The sequence below is a fragment of the Puntigrus tetrazona genome, chromosome 18 (assembly GCF_018831695.1).
Source record: "Puntigrus tetrazona isolate hp1 chromosome 18, ASM1883169v1, whole genome shotgun sequence".
Classification (NCBI taxonomy): domain Eukaryota; kingdom Metazoa; phylum Chordata; class Actinopteri; order Cypriniformes; family Cyprinidae; genus Puntigrus; species Puntigrus tetrazona.
Window position 1 is genome coordinate 363,095 of NC_056716.1, and position 21,863 is coordinate 384,957.

The 21,863-nt window shown below is 38.2% G+C and overlaps 1 protein-coding gene across 1 annotated transcript; it reads left to right on the plus strand.

Annotated features, from left to right (window-relative positions):
* Positions 1–9,047: 9,047 nt before the first annotated feature.
* Positions 9,048–19,977, plus strand: cfap45 (cilia and flagella associated protein 45). Its single transcript, XM_043264009.1, is given in 15 exon segments — positions 9,048–9,244; positions 10,146–10,265; positions 10,355–10,488; positions 11,332–11,476; positions 12,593–12,689; positions 12,692–12,762; positions 12,996–13,174; positions 13,258–13,387; positions 13,483–13,573; positions 13,576–13,628; positions 16,103–16,216; positions 16,406–16,569; positions 16,571–16,597; positions 17,919–18,143; positions 18,589–19,977. Coding segments are annotated over 15 exon segments (1,629 nt in total). The 5' UTR covers positions 9,048–9,241; the 3' UTR covers positions 18,665–19,977.
* Positions 19,978–21,863: the final 1,886 nt, after the last annotated feature.

Below are 21,863 nucleotides of genomic sequence, written 5' to 3' on the forward strand. Positions count from 1 at the left end.
CCGCCCTTCACCAGGCTCCCGATGGGAGTGGGCGCGTGAGGAGAGGCGTGGCGGCATTAGACAGGTCTGGTGGCATGTGACGAGGCACACCTGAAGTATATCAAGCCTTGTCACCACACGCAGTTAAATGGCGAGTCCAGTCTCTTCCCGGGCATGCATGCTGTTGTCCTTGTGGCTCCAGGAAGGGTGCATGAGGGACTCGCCACGCCGCCAGAGAAGCGCGTGAGAAGCCTGCCGGACTCCGCCCCTTACACTGCCCTACCTGCACTCCCCCTGCAGCACGACAAGAACATCAGTTCCCCATTTACTTTGGACACTCTTTTCCTTGGACACTTTGAGTTTTTTTCTTTTTTTTTTCCTCCTCCTCCTGTTCAACATTTGTGGCCCTGTTATGCCTGGATCAGATCACTCGATCTTTTTTTTTTTTTACCATGCTAGCCTGTGTGAGCCACATTTCAGTGGTCTGTCCGAGGAAGTTTCGCTGCATTGGTGGAGTGGGTGCTGGAGAAGACTGGACTGTACTTCTCTGTCTGTACCGCTGGTGAGGACATCTCCAGCCCCAAAATCCACATATGTACAATCTTCTCTTGACTGGCATCGTAAGTAATCTTGTATGGGCGTATGTAAACTTTTTAGGTTAACTCTACAGAGAGTTTTATGAATGAGGCCTCAGGACTGTGGGTGTGCATTTGATGTCTGAAGCGGAGACTAGTCAGTTTCTGGATCTGGGTTTCTGTAAATCAAACACTAGCACAGTTAAATAGAAGAACAGCACCTTGTCAGGAGAGATAGAAACATTTTACACTATGCACCCTCTGGAAACCCTATATTTTTTCTTTAGACATTACATTAGAGTTCATAGTTTCTAACTTTAAAATGTCTCACCTGCCAATGGCATGACCCAAATATTGGGTTACATAAGCTGAGATTTGTGTTGGAACCATTACTGTAGGCTTTTGCAATTTCAGGTCCAGTAAACTGAGAGAATCTGAGGTAAATTGTTGTAAGGTTCTGTTTATACAGAAAATTATGGAAATGATGCGGTTGATACATGTTTTGCTAAACGACAAGAAAGTACTCTTTATTTTTTTGTTGCTGAAATGGCAGCAATCTCAGATTAAAAAAAAAAAAAAAAAAGTCTCATTTAACCTGTATCTAGACTGGATTGCATCCTGTTTTTCTGTCTCATTATGGTTTTAAAGATGGTCACATAATGTATAATTTGATTATAAAAACTGTAATAAAAACTATACTGATATCATAAAAACAAAATTAGCTGATTTTTTTTGTAAACAAAACAAATAAGCATTTTAAGATGTCTGCAATAAAAACTGTGGTATTGTGTTCTCATTCTGTTTACATAACGGCAAATTGGGAAAGTATAAATAGTTAAACCATGTGAATAAGTGGTTTAAAAAAGCTTGAATTCATCACACAAATTGAAAATATGAACTGCAAAAAATTGTTGACTGTCTAAAAGACTCACACATTTGTGGAATAGACCAACATAATAACAGAAAGTAACAATTTTAACTAGAGTTATTGAATACATTGCATAACACCCTGATGAGGTCTGCCAGTTCAGTATACTAAATGTCTGCTTAATTGAAACAACTCATTTTGTACTTTATACACTTTTAACTGTGCACAACCAAAAACTGACACAGTTTATTCCTTTTCACACATATTTTGAGTTTGAATAAATTAAAATAAGTTATTAATTCAAAATACAACAGAGAGTTCATATATATATTTGGATGCAGAGTACAAATGCAAACATCTGTGTATTTAATTGTGCATTAAATTATAGTAGTCACAGGTGATATACTGTATATGTGTTCATTAAATATATGGTGAGCTTACGTTGTAAAATACATTCATCTTGTTGCGTTGCAGCATGCATGTGTGGAAAAAAAGAAAAGAAAAAAACATGACGTTTGGCAGGATAGGCTGTAATTTTCTAGGCTGAGTGGACAATTTCTGACCAGCCAATGGTTATTTGTTACGGTAAGGGAGTGAGTTGAGCCTGTTTTCAAAATGAGGCCATTGGCATTTTTGTTGGCTTTAGGTCAACCTGACAAAACAAGCACAGAAAATTTGGACCTTCATACTCTTGGAGATCGTGATAAGGAGGCATGTTTACCGTCTGATGGGTGTCTGAACTTTCGATGCTGGAGGGTAGGGATTGTGGGAAAACAGCCATGGGAATCCTAGGATGATTTCATGTTGAGGAGAGTCGACTACATAGAGAGATATTAATTCTTGATGTAGCAGACCTACTTCGAGGGTGACTGTTCGCGTTTTGTGACGTGATACCTTTGCCAACGTATGTCTCATTGATGCTTTTAATTTTAAAGGTAGGAGTACAGGGTTGAGTGGGGACGTTGAATTTGGTTACTATGTCGCTGTTGATCAGGTTCGAGCAGCTCGAATCGATCATGGCTGTTAGATTAAATGGACAGAGGACTCGTTTTTTCCGAGCAGAGTAAAAGGCTTGGTGGAGAGGAATGAAAAATAATTGATAGTCACCCGTGGTGCAGAGGCTTTGAGTGGGCATCCGAGGCTTTGATGTCCCGTGGCTCCACAGTAAAAACATAGATGGAGAGTTCGGCATCTCTCTCTTTCTCCATCAGACAGTTTGAAAAATCCCAATTGCATGGGCTATGGCTCATGGCTTTTTGCCATCGATGTGGTGGGGAAATGGTGTTCAGGCTCTGTGGTTTTACTCTTAGGCTTTTCTCATAAGATGTCAATTCGTATCGCGAGAGATACGAAGTTGGAGAAGGGAAGTTCGTTTCCACGACAAGCCAGCTCTGTTTGAAGCTCAGGTAATAGACAGGTAAAAATTACTTTTAGGGCAACATCGTTCCATCGACTGTGGGCCACGAGTGTTCTGAAATCAATAGCATAATCTGCAGCGGATTTCTTACCCTGGGTTAGTTGGAGCAATTGGGTTGAAACATCATTTCCCCCAGCAGGGTACTCAAAGATCCCACAAAGTTGTTCCAAAAAATATTCAAAAGAAAATCTTAAGAACGTGTCATCAAGAACACACATTTCTTCTCCTCTGACTCAAATCGGTTATCTTGATTTTCAATGTACAACCTGACTTGACGAATAAACTCCTTGCACTGATCTGCAGTGCTGTCAAACTTATTCGGAAGTGCAAAGCTTACCGAGGAGGTAGAAGTTGGAGGAAGTGCTTGGATGAAGTGCGTTAGATGCTCGTTGATGGACTGCAACTTCATGAGCTGCTCTTAAGCAGATAGCTTTGATAAGCAAAAGCCGCCTAAAGATTGGATACCTCCGCTGGATTCAGGGTAGGCAAAGTATTCTGTAATGAGGACCCAAACAGTGTAGTAGAATCCATGTACGGAACTTTTAATGGTGAATGAGACAATAGACAAACAGTGAAACAGTCAAAGGGTTGATACCAGGTAGACAGTCCGAACAGCAAACAAGTTCAAGGAAGATCCAAGTACAGAGTCAGTAGGCAGGCGATGAATCGTTAACAAAAGGTAGCCATCTGAACAGGCAAACACAACAGGCAAACAGAATCCAAAAGATGAAGGCGAAACAAACAGGCAAGGTCCTACACTAGATAGCAATTAGAACAACAGGAATAAACGCTTGTTAAGGCAGTAAAGCATAGGTGGAAGAGTCTCTGTTTAAATAGACCCAGAACAGCAGTGCCTTTACATCGTACACCTGACAAGAGCTTTTGTAAATTGGTTCATGCATTTCCGACAGTTTTATTGGCAATCTTCGACTCATCCCTGAGATCATCAGAACAACCGAGGCGGCGCACTCTTCCAGGCTAGGTGGAAGTGCTCGAAGGCGGCGGCATGATCGTAAACAGCTAAAGCTAACACCACATCGGCTCTCTTTACCCAGCATTTTTCTTGCCAATGTATGATCACTGGCGAACAAAATGGACGAGATTCGACTCTGCATCAAATACAGTAAGAGACTTCAGAACTGCAATGTCATGATCTTCACCGAAACATGGCTAAACAGCAGTATACCAGACCATGCTATCAGCATAGCTGGTCACTACACATTCCGGGCAGACAGAACTGTGGATGACTCCGGTAAGACCAGAGGCGGGGATTGTGCATTTATATTAACAATGCTTGGTGCACAAACTCTGTTATCATTGGAAGACACTGCTCAGCTAACCTAGAGTTTCTCATGGTTAAGAGTAGACTGTTTTATCTACCACAGGAGTTCACATCCACCATTATAACTGCTGCTTATATTCCAACCAATGCTGATGCCAAGCTTGCTATGAACGAACTTCATGCAGCCATCAGTAAACAACTGTCTGCTCACCTGGAGGCTGCATTTATTGTTGCGGGGGATTTTAATCACTCTAACATGAAGGCAGTGCTCCTAAATTTCACTCAAAACGTTTTCTGTCACACCAGAGGTAACAAAACTTTGGACCATGTATACACAAACATGGCTGAAGCCTATGTGACCCCCCTCCCGCATCTTGGACAATTGGATCACCTTTCTTTGTTCCTCTCCCCAAATACTCCCCCTCATCAACTGTGTGAAGCCATCAGTGAGGATCATCAAAGTTTGATAGCCAGCGGGGCTGACTCCACACTCCAGGACAGGTTTCAACACACAGACTGGAGTATGTTTGCTTCCCAGGCCACCTGTGGCTCTCACGGGATATAAATCACTACACTTACTCTGTTCTGGGTTACATCAACACCACCATAGACAGTGTTACTACCCAGAAACAGATCACCACATACCCAAATCAGAAGCCATGGATGAACAAGGAGGTGCGCCTTCTGTTGAAAGCATGCAACATTGCCTTCAGATCAGGTAACGCACAGGCCTACATCACTTCCAGGGCAAATCTGAATAGGGGCATCAAAAAGGCCAAGTACTGCTACAAGCTGAAGCTAGAGGAGCACGACACATGTGGCAGGGCATCCAGGCCATCAGTGGTTACAAACCCAATAACTCCACCCCCACAGCACCTAATGTCTTCTTCCTGAACGAGCTTAATGACTTTTATGCTCGCTTTAAGAGAGACAATAATGAAACGGTCACCAAGACCACCCCTCAACCGACCCACCCATCACACTCCACCTCCTCAGACGTTTACACCGCACTGAGCTGGATTAATGCGTGCAAGGCTGCTGGACTAGACGCTATCCCTGGACAGGTACTACGGGCATGTGCAGAGCAGCTCGCTGGGGTATTCACAGACATTTTCAACATGTCCCTTGCCCAAGCAGCTGTGCCAACATGCCTCAAATCCACCTCCATTGTGCCAGTGACAAAAATCTCAAGCCCAATGTGCTTAAACAACTACAGCCCTGTAGCACTCACACCCATTGTTATGAAGTGCTTTGAGCGACTAGTCTTGTCACATCTGAAGGACTCTCTGCCTTCCACACTGGACCCCCACCAGTTTGCCTATCAAGGCAATAGGAGCACTGAGGATGTCAAACATACTTTTCCCCTGTCTAAATACGCACTGAAATTTACTGATCTTTTTCTAAATCCCACACCAGTCGATCATTTATCATTTGTTTATAAGATTGGAATCTATTGTACATGATGGCTTTATTAAAAAGAACATGTGGTTGCAGTACTCTTCGATTTAGAAAAAGCTTATGATACTACATGGAGATATGGTATTTTAAAAGATTTATATGATATGGATTTTAGGGGATATTTAGCCATTTTATTTCAACTTTTTTATCCAATAGAGTTTTTCGTGTTGGTAATATTTGATCAGAATTGCATTTACAAGTATCAGGAGTGCCTCAAGGAAGTATACCTTTAGTAATCCTTTTTAATATTAAAATTAATGGTATTGTGAGTGCTATTGGACCAAATATATTACATAGTCTGTATGTAGATGATGTGTGTATCTGTTAAGGAAAAAATATGAACATAACTTAGAGACAGTTAAAAATGTGTATAAATAAAATGTATGACTGGTTAGTACAAAATAGTTTTAAATTCTCTAAATCAAAAACTGTATGTATGCATTTTTGCTTTCTGAGATCTATACACTAAGATCCAGAGTTACTTTTAGAAAGAGAACCTGGATCATCCTATAATAATCCGTATAGTAGAGAAAGTGGACATTTTAAAGAGACAAGAATTGGACATAGCTTTTTGTTGGATACCAGGACATGTGGGATTTCATGGCAACGAACAGGCTGATAAAACAGCAAAAGAAGCACTCCAGTTCAGAATGCAAAATACCAGAAACTGATATAAAACCTTTATTGAATCAGTATGTTAATAATAAATGGCAAATGGAGTGGAATGAATGTAAACTATATCAAATAAACCCATTATTGAATCAAGGTATACTTTTTATATAATTTTGAAACTCGATATGCTCAGGTTGTGTATACAAGATGTTGAATAGGTCATACAAGACTCACTCGTTCTTGTCTTTTAAAAGGTGAAGAGAGACCAGTCTGTGAAAGATGTGGGGACAATTTGAGTGTAAAACATATTTTAATTGAATGTCCAAGCTTAAACAATGATAGGCAACTTTTTATTCGGAAAATGTATTGATTGACATTTTCAAAAAGAATTGTTCTGGGATGATTTAAAATTTTTGTCATACATTAATCTGAAAGACTCTATATAACTACCATTTTATTTTGCCACGTAGTAGTTATCTTGCTATGAATATAGCCAATGATGCTGGTAGGCATTAAATCATAACATTTTAACCCGAAATAATGTTGTTCTTAATTCACTTGTAAATATTAAGATGCATTTCTAGCCCTAAATGTTCACTATGAGTTTGTTTTATCTTATGTGTTGTAAATGTTGCTGTGCTACACTGTGTTTGCACCCTTGCTGGATTTACTAGTTTACAGACATATGATATGTACCCTTTAAGGACCTAAAATATATGACAAAACCAATTAATGAGAACAAGAAACATGGAACCAAGGAACCAATCAGAACAGGACACATGCAACATAGGGACCAATCACGCCTGACACGGGTTGTTCGTGACATGAAGGGCAAGGGACACATGGCAAAAGGAGTCCAAAATTATGGCAAGAGTCCCAGGTGGAGTGCCCAGCAGGTGACTGTGAAAATGCCATTATATAGTCGTGGCATAAGTTTTGAGAATTACATAAATATTGGAAATTGGAAAAGTTGCTGCTTAGGTTTTTGTAATAGCAATTTGCATATACTCCAGAATGTTATGAAGAGTGATCAGATGAATTGCATAGTCCTTCTTTGCCATGGAAATGAACTTAAACCTGAAAAAAACTTTCCACTGCATTTCATTGCTGTCATTAAACGACCTGCTGAGATCATTTCAGTAAACGTCTTGTTAACTCAGGTGAGAATGTTGACGAGCACAAGGCTGGAGATCATTATGTCAGGCTGATTGGGTTAGAATGACAGACTTCACATGTTAAAAAGAGGGTGATGCTTGAAATCATTCTTCTTTCATTGTTAACCATGATGACCTGCAAAGAAACGCGTGCGGTCATCATTGCGTTGCATAAAAATGGCCTCACAGGCAAGGATATTGTGGCTACTAAGATGGCACCTAAATCAACAATTTATAGACTCGTCAAGAACTTCAAGGAAAGAGGTTCAATTCTTGTTAAGAAGGCTTCGGGTGTCCAAGAAAATCCAGCAAGCACCAGGATCGTCTCCTAAAGAGGATTCAACTGCAGGATCGGAGTGCCACCAGTGCAGAGCTTGCTCAGGAATGGCAGCAGGCAGGTGTGAGCCATGATAACATAACTAGGTTAATAACAGCTGGAACTCACACACCTAAACGGGACAAAAACAGGAAAACCAAATATGGGCATAAGTAAAAGAGGGAGAAAACCCAAGACACAGGAAATACAGGTCATAAGTTATTCTGTTTTCATATAACAGCTGTATATTGCTGTAGATGTGGTGGAAATGTTTGTTTATTGTGGGTGAAAACATTTTAATTAAAATTTCTCTAATCTGATTTTGCCCTCTTACAGACCTCTCATAAAATAGACCCGTTATTTAAACTTGTTGACATTTCAATAATGACTGGCTTTTGAATAAGGTGTTTTTATTCAACTTCAAAAAAGTAAAAGCACTTACAGAAACTAAAGCTGACGTCACGCCGCGTGAAAAGTTTCTGGGAAACTTTGTTTATCCGCCCAACGAAAGCAACTTTCATCATCGTTCTGAGAGAACTCCAATGCAATGCCTTGTTTCGTCTTATGTCTAAAAACCCCGCAGGTCGGAGAGATGAGTAACATGCTGGGTGATTTTTTTTTTTTTTTTTTTTTGTTGGATTGGTGCAATGCCAAGAAATTGCTGCGTTGCGTTCTGTGTCTCCAAATTAAACAACAACAAAAACACAATCTGAGCAGGTAGCCCACAACATCATAACTTCAACAGAAGTTATGGACATACAACTTATGAAACATGTCCAGCTTAATATTCATATTTATATGCACTAAACATACTACTTTAATGAGAGTAATAACATGTTTAAACTATGATTATCGTAGTAAAAATGTATATTATCACGGTTTACCTATAGTAAATGTGGTTGCATAATCGTAAGTGATGTTTTCATTACATTATTTTTTTATTTCGCGCCTATAGGCAACGTTTAGCACCACATAAATGATGTGCATGTCAAGGTATATCAGTGGACCTTTTAATGTTACCTATGTTCTGACAATGTTAAAATTGTTTTTAATATGTGACAGATTTTTACTCTAGTCTTAATCACTTAATTAAGATTAAGCAAAACAAAAAAACGAAGTTTCCCTTCACAATAGGCTTGTGGTAAGCAGTCACTTGCCTGAAAACGTTTTAATAACGTATAATATAAAACCGTGAGACAAGAAATAATATAATAATATATATTTGCAACAACTTATGTGCTGAATGCTGCACGCACGCGCAGTGTTGGTTTAGATAGTCCTACAATCGCTCGGCGAATGCACTGAGTAATGCCATACACCCTTAAAAGAGCACACTTTAAAGGGCTCTGTCTTTCAATGGGAGTAGGACACTTCGGTTTGGAATTCGCCCACTATTCACTGGCTGTAACCCTAGTAACTACGTCTCTATGGAAACGTCCACAACAAAACACTGCTGTAGTAACTGTGGTCAATACTCGTGTTACTTTCCATTATTTGAAGCGGTTCCTAAACACCGTTTTTAACAGTATTTATATCCCAGTCATAACGTCTGCCAGCTTTTTCACTAAAGCTCAAACAAAATGGTAAGTGCTTTTTAAAAAGAAAACTAAATTATGGTCAGAAAAAAAAATTGTTCGCTTTGCAATTTGCATTTTGGTTCAGGGTTTTGAACCGAGCACCTATTTGAACTGCTAAAGCCATCGCGGTAAAGTTTCCTGCAGTCGTGAACCAGTGCTGTCCTTGTAATAAAATGTTCTGGCCTTGTTATTTACTTAATATACAGGGTTGAAGTTGACGCGTGCTTGTCCTTCGTACAGGTAGACTAAATATTTTCCTGTTTAAAGAGGTTGCATAAATGCATTCAGACTGTAAATTGTAAACGCTATAAGAATGTTTCAATTTCTTAACATATATAAATACAACAATCATACTTTTAAATATAAAACCAAACGTCCAGTAGGTGGCGGCAAGTCACTGTCTTAGTGAGTGAATAAAAAAATCTATATTATCTATGCTATTTTGGGAAAATATGGTGGACAGTTTGCACAATCATTGACTCACCTGATTCGTTCAAAAACCGCTGTGTGTTGCTCTTAGATGCGAGACTGTTCCGAGGTGACTTTGCTATAACGTTAGCGGTCAATAATGTCTCTAAAATGTAGGCTTAAGTCATATAAACTTGTTGAATGAACTACTGCTGTGTAAAATGGTCCGTGATGCTGCGTTTAGATTCTGCTTACGTCATATGTTGTATTTGAATATTCATTCTTTTCTACCGCAGTATATTTTCTGCAGCATATTTTATGGCTTTTTGAATAAAAAAAAAAACAACTGTTTAACTGCTAGAACTAACTGTTGTTACTATAGTTCTCCTCAAGGTTAGTAAAACCAGTCACATGGGGACTCATCGTTCATGAGAATTCAGTCATACAGCTTCTTACTAGTTGTTCTTAAGATCATAAAGGAGTCATTAATGTTTTTCAGCCTCAAAGCGCCACGTCTTCATGTGGAAAGCAGTCGGGCAGCAGTGCTTTCACTCGACGCTATCGCACACGAGCCCTTACCTCTCATGTGGACGAGACCCTCTTTGGGACACCAAATCAGGTAGAAATGCGTCTACTGAATAAACAATGGATATTGTCTTGGACACAGAATGAAAATAAACAGGCAGACTGAAACGTCTTTTGTCTCAGCATTCTGCTGGTGATATGAAAGACGACGCAGAAGGCGGAAGCGTGAGACTGAGGACGCGCTCTGCTCCTGCACCCGAAGAGCCACATTTAGAGACCGTGCGCATCATCACTAAAGACCTCATCAGGGATCTCAGGCAAGAAGAAGCAAAGGGTTTTTGCAAAGTTGTTACATGCAGTTGTCCTTACTCGGGTATTTGCATTACCTGTTCAGACACCTGTTCAAAACATAGTTTTTTAAAATTGGTAACAAATTAGAAAAGTACGTTATTGTATGTTTTAGTTATCATTTTTATTATTGTAATATAGCCTGCCTTGAAGAAGTCTAGTTATATGTTTGTCAGCATACACAGCAATGAAAACACTCTTCAATGAGGAAGAATAAAAATCATGGCACAAGCATAGATGTATGCTCTCACACCAATCACCAGCTCCAACCTTGATCAAACTCGCCTACCTGTAACTTTCCAAAGATTCTGAAGACCTTGAATAGCTTGCCCAGGTGTGTTTGATTAGGATTGGAGCTAAATTGTGGACCTAAAGGGTCAGAGTTTAGAACATCAGCTCTAAAGTCTTAAACTCATCTTAAACACTTCCGTCCAAGTGGTTTTTGCACTGAGATAAGAGATATGTCAGAGTTGGGAATGAGAGTCAACTTAAAAACTCAAACACCCCTGTTTAATATTACTTGGTATTGGTGTCAACTGATTCAGTTATTAAAACAATATTGAGCAGTGTTCAGGAACGTGGAATATATATGTGGGCCAATATTTTTGACATGCGATTTGCATCAGATGAGTTTTTGATGTCAGTTTGATTTGCACATTTGACCTTTTTTATATTAAATGTCAAACTGATGTCTTTTGTTAACATAAGTTGCCTACTGGCAGGTAAGTGAAAAATTGTATCTATGTCTGTCATGTTTTGAGTTGTCACTATTTGATCTATTTTTAAGTTCATTGTTTGATTGTTCAACCTAGAATCCCAAAAGAGGACCCATCTGGGCAATCTGTCATCCTGTCTTTGGCTGAATTCAGGCGAATCAAGGTAGAGTCTCATGTTCCTAGTGTGGAGGAGAAGGCAGCTGCACTCCAGACCCAACGCCAAGCCCGTGAAGAAGCAATGGTGAGTCATCATATGCTTAAACCCCAAATGAATGCGAGTGGTTTTAATGTTGTGGCTAAACCGTATTTAAAATATGGTATTTTAAAATATATTGTGTTCAACAGTTATTAAAAATATTCCTACCACAGTTTGCTATCGGGAAATACTCCATTCAGAATTGGTCTTACAGATCATTTTGTCATGAGGTGCTTTGCTTTATTTTAATTCCTCCATCTATTTCCAAGTAAGTGGTCAATTCTCCAAATGGATCACATTTAACACATGTAATCATTCTTTATAAATGTGACCTCATGCTTCATTTAATTTGTACGTTATTCCTTTTTAACATTATTTCATTTGTTTAAAAACACAAAATCGTTATTACATGTCATTTAAGGGGCTAGAACAACCAAGATCTTTTTTTATTTTTATTTTTACAATTTCTAGAATTATTTGTTAATACATAGTTATGTTTTTATTAAAGTTCAGGTGGAGCTCATTTAGATAATCAACTTAATTAGCACAATATAAAACTTAATTTTTATTTTTTTTTTAGCTAAAAATGAAAAGTAAATGGACACTATATATATTAAATAGAACAAATAAACAAATTGCAAACAATAGCACAAAAAAACAAAAATAAGTGAAATGATTAAAAATAAAACTACACATTTTTTTCATCTAAAGTATTGGGGGGTTTTTTGGTCGGTCTAACAGTAGTATTTGGGTCAAATAATGAATACTGGGTAGTTTTCATTCTATGAACAAATACAGATTAATTCTTACAATTAAAGTTAGTCTTTCAAAAGCTGAGTGATTTGCCTTATGTTGTTTTTAAACTTTTTCCCCTGACTTCTTTGCTTAGTTTATTCTCTTTCGCTTTTATTCTTTTGCACTGACTTGGACATGACCCTGACATCATAAACATATGTATTAAACTGAATGGGAAGAAATGTGTATGCGAAGTTCGATTGAGGTAACGTTTTGAAAGAGTTACTGTGGATTAAAATTGAATTTGCCTATTATGTGTTATGAAAAGGATACCAAAAACTGTCTGTGTGTATGGCCCTAACGTTTTTCATCAAGCATGGCTGTTTTCTTCAAGATAAGTACATCTAGTTGTTGTCATTTTGTCAGGATGCTGCAGAGCAGAGAAAAGCACAGATGCGTCAGGCGGACCTGTCTCGGCAAAAGAATCAGAACCTTAGTGAGCTTGAAGCAGAGGCAAGGGACCGGCTCAATACCTGTTGGAACGGGCGAACGCCCTAAGAATGGAACAAGAGGACGAAGTCAAGAAGCTTAATGAGGTATATAGGACCGCAATCAAAAGGCAAACCATAGCTGTGTCTTATTTCGAAGGCTGTGACTTCTAAAAGTTGCATTTGTTGGCCACACGCATCGAGACTGTCAAGTCATGTTTATGAACCCTTTCAATGACCTATAAGACCAATAAATGCGACCTCTGAAGTACACAGCCTTGGAATTGAGATGCAGTGTACGACCCACTTAACACTGTAACGTTGCCTTTGTACTCTTGCAGTTAATTCAGCAAGTGCAGTGCCATGTTGTCCGAGATGCACAAATTCAGGAGAAGAAACAGAACCGTGCAGAGTGGCAGGAGGAGGAGAAAAGACTGGATGCCATGATGGAAGTGGAGCGTCGCCGGGCCTTAGAAACACAGGAACAAATTGAACAGCTACAAAAGCAGCAAAGGATTGAGTACGGATGTCCACTATCTGTATTCTGTATACTCTAAATATAATGCTCTATTCTCTGTGGTTGATGGGTGGGTGTTTTTAAAGTGGGAAGATGTGTATCCTGGATCAGATCCAGATGCGTCTGGAGGAGAAAATGCTACAGGAGGAGTTGAAGGAACAGGAGGGTCAGCAATTGCTGGAAAACATGGAGAGGATGCAGATGGAGGAGCTCAAGGTTAATGCAATAAATATCTAGATCAGCTGAAATGATAATGTCTACAAACTCGCATAGATGAGTATGAGTTCATCTTTGTGTGGAATTTATTGCAGGCCATTGAAAGAAAGCAGGAGGAGCAGAAGAATTTGCTTCAAGAGATTCAGAAGATAAATGAGGAGAATTTGCTCGCAAAGAGCAGAAAAATGAAGAGGAGAGATTAGCAGATCTGCGAGCTGTAGAGTATACACGTAAGAAATTGGTAAGAAAAGTCTTTAAATGTTTTTCCCCTATATTGCTTCTTTCATCAACTGCAACTTTTTTATTATAAATTTCTTTAAAAAACAAACAACATACTGTTCTATGTATAAAATATGAAATAAAGATAACAAACATGGAAAAAATAAATTTGGAACACAAAGCAAACACGTTTTACACTCGAATGTATAATTTGTGTGTGAGGTTGTTGAGTGTCCATATCGGGAATATAATTACACTGTGTGTGTGTATATATAGTAATCCAGTAGCAAACTGTGGTTTTCACCTAACGTGGTGTTTTGACTTGTGGTGGAGTAAACCTACTGACTTCACTGTAAAAAATCAAAACAAACAAAAACAAAAGAGTTTACTCAACCCACTGTCTTTCTAAGACAACTTACAAGACTGAGATTTCCAGAAAATGGACATGAGTGGTTTTTACATCACAGTACAACAAATAACAAAGAAAAACAACAAGTTTAAATGAAATTAGCAGTAACTGCATAATTTATTCATGCTGCAATGCATGCTGGGAACTCAAAGCTTGAACATTTCAAAATGAAATTCTTTTAGACAACTGTGTTTGTGGGGGTAATGTTGTTGGTCTGACAAGGGTTTTTGTGTAGTTTAAAGAAAATGTTTTTTTTTTTTTTTTTTTTTTTTTCTCATTTGAAGTTTCAGAAGGGTGCTGACAAATGTCCTGTACGAGACTTTCTACCAACGTAAACTCCACAGTCAAGCTCCACAGCAGACTCGAAGCAGCATCGCTAGAATAGAAAGAAATTTCTTAAAATACATGATCATATTTTTAGTAAACATACAAAGTCACAATCAGTGTACCATTTTTAAAAAGTGGTTTTGCTATGGTTAGAGCAGCAGCAAGTGTGTAAGGCCGCAACCAGGTACATTGTACACAAATTAAAGAAATAGTTCGCACAAAAAAAATGAAAATTACGACAGGTGTATATGACTGTCTTTTTATACAAACACTTTTTTTTTACTTTTTTTTTTTTTTTAATCATGGCTCTTCCAAGCTTGATAAACGTAAAGAAGAGGGTGGAAAAAATAGGGTTTTCATCAAGTTTAAGATTTTCTATCAAATTAGAGAATTAAAGGCATTCTTTGAAGTAAGAACACACAGGGGTTGAGCAATGAAACAGAAACCACAATAATTCACTAGTGTGGTGTAGTGTCTCCTTTTGTGGCCAATACAGCATCAGTTCATCTTGGGAATGACAGATACTGATCTACCCCCATGCTCCACTCTGGGCTTCTCCACACTGTGGGGCTTCACCCTGGCACTGTTGAAACTGGCATTTGTTACTGGCACGAGTTACAAAAGGTTTGGCAATAGCAGCCCAGCCCTGTATACTGACCCTGTGGAGCTCCCGATGGACAGTTTTGGTGGAAACGAGAGTTGAGGTGCACATTTAATTGTGATAACAGTGAGTTGGGCAGCTGTGGTTTTGTTTTTTGGTTTTTTTGATCCAATCTGGATTAGCACCCGGACATCCGTTTGTGACCGCTTCCTCTGAAGTCCAAAGTCACTTGTTGGATGTGGTTCATCCTTCTTGGTGGTATGCTGACATTACCCTACATACTGTGGCTGTTGATACATCAGAAAGACTTGCTGTCTGGGTCACAGATGCGCCAGCAAGACGTGCACCAACAATTTGCCCTCTGATATGTCACCCATAATGTTGTGTGCATTGCATTATTTTAAGCAAAACTGTGCTATTACTCTGCACATTTCACCAGTAAGAGCAGAGTGTAACAGTTTGATTAGCAATCAATAAAGATTGGCCACCAGGCTGCTGACATTTAGCCATGAAACCTCCAATTTTAAATTGACCAGTGTTTCAGTTTCAACTACATAAAAAGAACCAGTATGCAAATCTTCCCAAAAGGCAAATTTACAACCAAAAAATTGATTTGTAGTTTCAATTTGATCAATACAAAAGGAACAGCTGTTAGCAATAAAACCAAATTGTCATCAAAATTTTTTTAATAGGACATACTCCATAGACTTCCTTTACTTTTGTTGTCACTGGAAAAATGTTAACTTAACTTCGTCTTTAGAGAAATATTGGAATATAAAATTTGTATTTGAAGAAAAGGGGGTATAAAGGGTACTTTAACAAAAACATACCTAATTACAGTGTTGGATAAAGAAATTTTAGTAATTAAATTCACCAAAAGCTGAGAAATATGAGGTGTTACATTTATTTTGAGCTAAATTACAAGACATTTGCTTCCTGTCATTTGCTTGCTATGCACATAAAATGGATAGAAATGCAGCTAGTGATGTTAGGTCTTAAGAGAAAGAGTCTTAACTGAGAAAGAGCAGCTCTTATAGTTAAAGTGGCAGCTAAATTACTTTAATAGATTTAATCGACTGTGAAGAATATGCCCTGTTTTTATGCATTTGGTTACCTTATACAAAATAACTTTTTTTTCCATTTATTTGATGAACTCCAGGAACGTGAGGCAGAATATGAAGCTGAGCAGATACGAATCAAGAAAGACAAAGAGAAAGAAGTGGCACGACTGAGAGCTCTTCAAGAAAGGGACAGAGACCATAAAGCTGAGCAGGTAAAATCTTACATCCTTCATTAAAAAAGCTTATAATAAAAAGTATCCTCTTGTATGCCCATGATGGTGTAATACAGTAACACGACAAATTTAATAAAGCATGAAGCTTCTTTGTTGGCTGATCATGTTGGGGGCAGAGAAATTTGTATTCTGGATTCAAATAAATGAGTTTTTTCTTTCAACTGTCAGGATGAGATCAGGGCACGGAGGAACCAAGAAGCGGCTGCAAGGGAATGGAGAAGAAAAGAAAAAGAACAGACTCGGAGAAAGCTGGAAGTGGAAGAGAAGCTGAAGGCTGCTCGTCTGGAGCAGGTCACTCACAAGGAGCACATGCTGTCCATTGAAGCTGGGCGAGAGAGCAGAGTTCGAGAGGGTCCTAAGGTACAAACGCCATCACAATATTAGCACGGCCATAGTCTGTGTCAGTAAAAAAGAAACACATGGACATAAACCTAACAATGCTGTTTTCATTCTGTTATCTCTTTAAAAAAGTTGCACTTGGGGGTTTTTTGTCACAAAGAGTAGAACAAAGAAAAAGTTTAGACTAATAAAGAAAAGGGGCTAAGAAGTGCACTATATTAATTAGTGCTGTCAAGCGATTAGTCACAATCAAAATACGTTTTTGTTGACAATGTATATTTATTATGTGTGTGTGTGTGTGTGTGTATATATATATATATATATATACACACACACACGCATGTATATATTTCAGAAAAAATGTATGGTTATATATTAAATATTCATATTCTAAATATAATGTTTATTTTCTAAATATCTGCTGTCAGATATCTACATGTCAATTATCAATTATGAATTCAGTTATCAATTATGCTGTTTGTCAGACCCCACATGGGTCTGTCATTTTTACAAATTATTAAGCAATCTAAAGGACACTTTAAGTGTCTAAGTATCGTAATTCCACCTCTTCTTCACTTCACGTGAGCTTCAAGGCATATCTCCTCAAGATTGAGAGTCAAGAGTCACAACGAAAACTTGTTGAGGCAACACGTTAGAGACATTTGAGTAGGCCTGTTTTGTTAAAAAAATCGATAGCTGTAATACTTCTGTGCATAAGGAAGCCATTGAGCCACAAAAGAAAATTTGCGCGTAGATTAGGCTATTTTCCACTTATTAGACAGCCTAATCAACATTTTTTTGTATTTATAGCTCCTGAACCTTTTAAAGTGAAGATTTTTGTAACCACAGTTGTTAGCTTTGATTTGCGACCGCAGACTTTGCTTGCATACAGATTAATTTCCACTTAGTACCAGCCTTGGACAGCCTAGTAAGCTTATGGTTTTATTTTATTTTGCATCACTCACAGCTTTAATGTTTAAAATGGTTTTGAAAGATGTATGTAACCACAATCCGCTTTGATTAACTCATAAAACCTAGTCTGCTGGCAGCAGCAAAGTCTCTGTCCGGAACTTTCTTATCAACCATCGACAGCATACTCCTCTATCTCCCTGCTCCCAAGTCATAAATCTTGTATCTGCGATAAAACATGACTGTTCAGTGCTTTGATACAATCTGTATTGTTAAAAGCTCTATATAAATAAAAGTGACTGGTTGATTGAAATAATGCGTATATGATGTAATTGTATTAATAAATTAAAATGAGTTCCCTTAAACTAAAAAAGAAAGAGCATAATGAACAAAGATAGCATTAATGATTGCATGCTGTATACTGCTTTTCCAGGGCACAGCAGGAGCTCATTGAGAAAGAACGAGAAAAAGAGGAGCAACAGCATCAAAAAATCCAAAGGCACGCCGAAGCAGTGAGGCAGCAGGTACGGGAGAGAGAGGTGCAGGCCGTCACCCAGCGCAGAGAGCTGTTCCGAGAGGGTGAGCGGCTGGAAGAAGAGGCACGCAACCGCAGAGCACGCCTGGACGAGATTAAAGAAAAGAAGCTGAGGGAACTCAAGTATGTTCTTACATTTATATATACATATTTTAAAATACATGAATTTCATTACAGTAGCTGCAAGAAATTCCATTGCATTCTGGGGCTGTTTGCAATGGGCTTGCAAGTAATAACATTTCAAATAGCCAGAATACCTTTTAATGTCAAAATGGGTCATAATGTTTTAACCACTGCTTGAACTGCTTCGTGTAAAGAAGTTACATTTAGTATTTCAATCTGTGATTTCCAGCATGCTTTCCAAGATAAACAGAAAGCATGTGCTAGAAAAGAAGAGTGTGCTTTTTAATTCCAAAGACATTTAATATTGTGGGAGGGTGGAAAAGAAACTTTTGGATAGTTGATAGGTGCATTGCTCACTCATACCCAGAGAGAGGTTTTACTGCGGTCATGCAACGGTCACGTCAATCTTATAATCTTGAACACTTTTTTTTGCTTTTGACCGCAGGGCAGCTGGGCTCTCAGACAAGTACTACAAGGAAGTGGAGCGTAAGGTTCAACACCTTCCAGCTCTACTAAACTGAGAAATGGAAGAGATCGACATAAAGTACGTTTGTTGTCTGGCTTGACCCATGAACTCCCCACGTATATTTTGCCAGTGGATTTCTGGAAAAGATTGCATCAACATTTTAAAAGGATAAACAAAATACAAGTCAAGGCATGTATGGTTTGTGGTCTGTGGCTGACATAATAACTACTGTAACTCCAAGTATGCCAAAAGTGCACTGCTAAATCTTCTGACGAGATTGAAGGACAAACTAAAATAATTAAATACTTCTGTAATCAAATATGAGCTGTTTTGTAATATAAAAGAACGGATGACAGGTGCTTTAATCATCACATAATCAATGACCCTCTCAAGTTTTCCATGGTCACATGACATCAAATGAACGCTTACATGGCTCCTATAGTACAGGTAAAATACTAATCACTACATGCTTTAGTAGGCAGAAGTAGACTTCAAATGCAAATGTAATACAATTAAACACTATTCTTTTGAACAGTGTAAATTAGTTCTAAGAGGTTCCTATTGTACTATGTATAATACCTTCTAGTTGCATTCCCACAGAAAAGGTTTATGAAAGCCTCGGATCACAAATGTAACTGCTGTACCTTTTAATGTACTTTCCTTTTATGGGGCCTTTAGTTAAATTGAGATAAAAATGGGTACAGCATGACATAATACATAAGTCATTATATACAGTAAATGAACAACAACCCTGACTGTAAACCTGACTGTCTGAATAGCAAAGACAAATGTTTTAACTGGGTTTTTCAATATATCAACCTGTCTGTATCACAAATGAATCCAGGCAGAGGTGGAGGGCGAAATCAAACATGAGTTGTAATCGAATAAAAGATGAACAACATGGAACACACAAGAACATGGAAAGATATAAAACTGGTAAAAGAGTCTCTTCTAATGACTAGTGAAACAGAAGATGTGTGTAAGCTGGGTAATAACTGAAATATTATCATGAAACACTGTTGACCCATCCCTCATACCTTAAACCACCCTAAACCTACCCATACCACCTAATCTTACCTGTATTTAACCTCGATAGCAGTAAGTGTTTTGTAATACAATATGAACACGGAGTAGTCAAGGCCACTTAATATGAAGTGGGACCATTGCAATTCTGTGTGTGTGTAAGTCTTGCTGTCTCTTCTTTAAACCCTACAGATAGTCACACCTACTGTTAAGCATTTTATACGAAATGCATTACAAAAATTTTTAATTTGAGCTCTATCTTCATATCTATCTTTAAATTAAAATGTGAATACTCACCACCCTGGGTCATATTACCATGAACAATAAAATTAAATGTGGTGACCATCGCATGTACCCTTTACTGACTTGTGAAAATGTCCTTTGTGGAAGTATTAAGGTGTTATTTTTTTTGGTGTTATTCCAGGTGTGGAAGTACAATACGGAAACTCATTGACTCATTTGTGGTTGAGAGAGTACTCTCTCCCAAGTGAGCAGGTGAGAGAGAGACATTTTGAAGGAATTTTCGTGATGGTAAATTCAAGGGTTGAGGGAGGTCTTACTCCAGTAGTATTAGTCTGGCTCTTTGTGACCAAGAGTCACAGATGTATATGTTGTGGCCTGTCCATGAGTCACTCCACATGGGCAGCAAAAAGAAGATTTAGCAGATGAGCAGGGCAGATCTGTGCATGTACTCTTTAAAGTCAAGAAAGTGTCATGTCTCTCAGCGCGTGCGCTGATCAATGAGAAAGGCTGATTTTCAACTTTGAAATTGGAGGTTGGAAATATTGGGGTACTTTGAGTAAATTACAAACACACATGGGAGACACAATGTAGGTGGAATTAACTCAAATTTACTCAAAAGCATGCATAAAACAAAGTACAATGCAAGAGACACAATAAGACAGTTAAAATCATACAGACGTTTATTTGTACTGTAATGTAAAAAGCTCATCTTTTTAACATTTGTTGATTGCCACCATTCTTAAGGTTAGCGTGTCTAGTTTTAAGGCTCTGCTCTGCACATTTTGCACAACCCAATTCAGGGCTGTATCCGCTATGGTTTCGGATGACATTTAAAATGGCTACCCCCCCCCAAAAAGTGTCTTAATCAAGGGCATAGGGGGCGATTTTTGATACAGATGAGTGGAATCAGGTGTGATAGACAAGGTTTAAAAAACCTCTTTCAACCTCCTTGAATCATTTACAACATCCTGACTAGGCAATGTACTGTTTGGTTTGGCAGGACAAGTTAGGACAAGTCCTTTAGCACAGCTGAGAAATACAAAATATCTTCCACATGTCTGAAAAGGTCTTGCACAGATCAATGCTGACTAATTTCCTGGCATAAATTCTGCAGCATTCTGCTGGGAGCACCAGGATGAACAAAAACCTCTAACCACAGGATTCTGAATAAACGTAACATTTTGAATGATCGTATAACTTCCCACACAGTAGTCACACACAGAACCAGGACACTTTCTGTAACATTGGATTTTTTTTTCTTTTTCTTCTGATGCTGCTAACCATTATGTGTAAAATGTGGAAGAAAAATTCCTTTCTGTTCCACTTATGTTATTGATTGTCTTAGAATTTGGGCCTGGAGGAAATTGTACATGACCAAAGGCAATATAGGACTTTTATCTCAAGGTAAAGGAAAATAGCTGCCCAGATGGTACGTCTGCAAGCATCTGCTGTCTAAAAACATCTTCAGATCTAAAAGGAAACGTCCCATAGATGTATTGCAGATGAGCAAACACCCTAAATATAAAACGATAAATGATATTCAGGGTCATTTGTACTTTATATCTAGGGGACGAAGGGGCCACAAGAATTATATATGATATGATATGAAGTGCTTTCAAGTTTCTGTCCTGTATGCTGTTATGCATTTTTAACCTTGAGTAACACTAAGTGCTAAAAAAAACAACAACCTCACACTCTGTTGCAAATTCTGTTTCTGTGATTGTTTGAGAGTAGACTCTTTCAAAGACTTTATTGGGTTTGTTTCAAATTGGCAACAGCAATGCGTTTTACTACAGGAATGTGTTTTACTATGTGATTTATATTTAAATAGTGTACTTTTTTGTATTGTATTAGATTTTATTTAGTTTATATAGCTTGCACTCGATCACAGCTCTCTTTACTTTCATGAAAAACATACATTCAGTAAACTTTTTTTATTATTATGCATACAAACAGAGGTGTCATTAAAAGCACAACACTTTGTATAC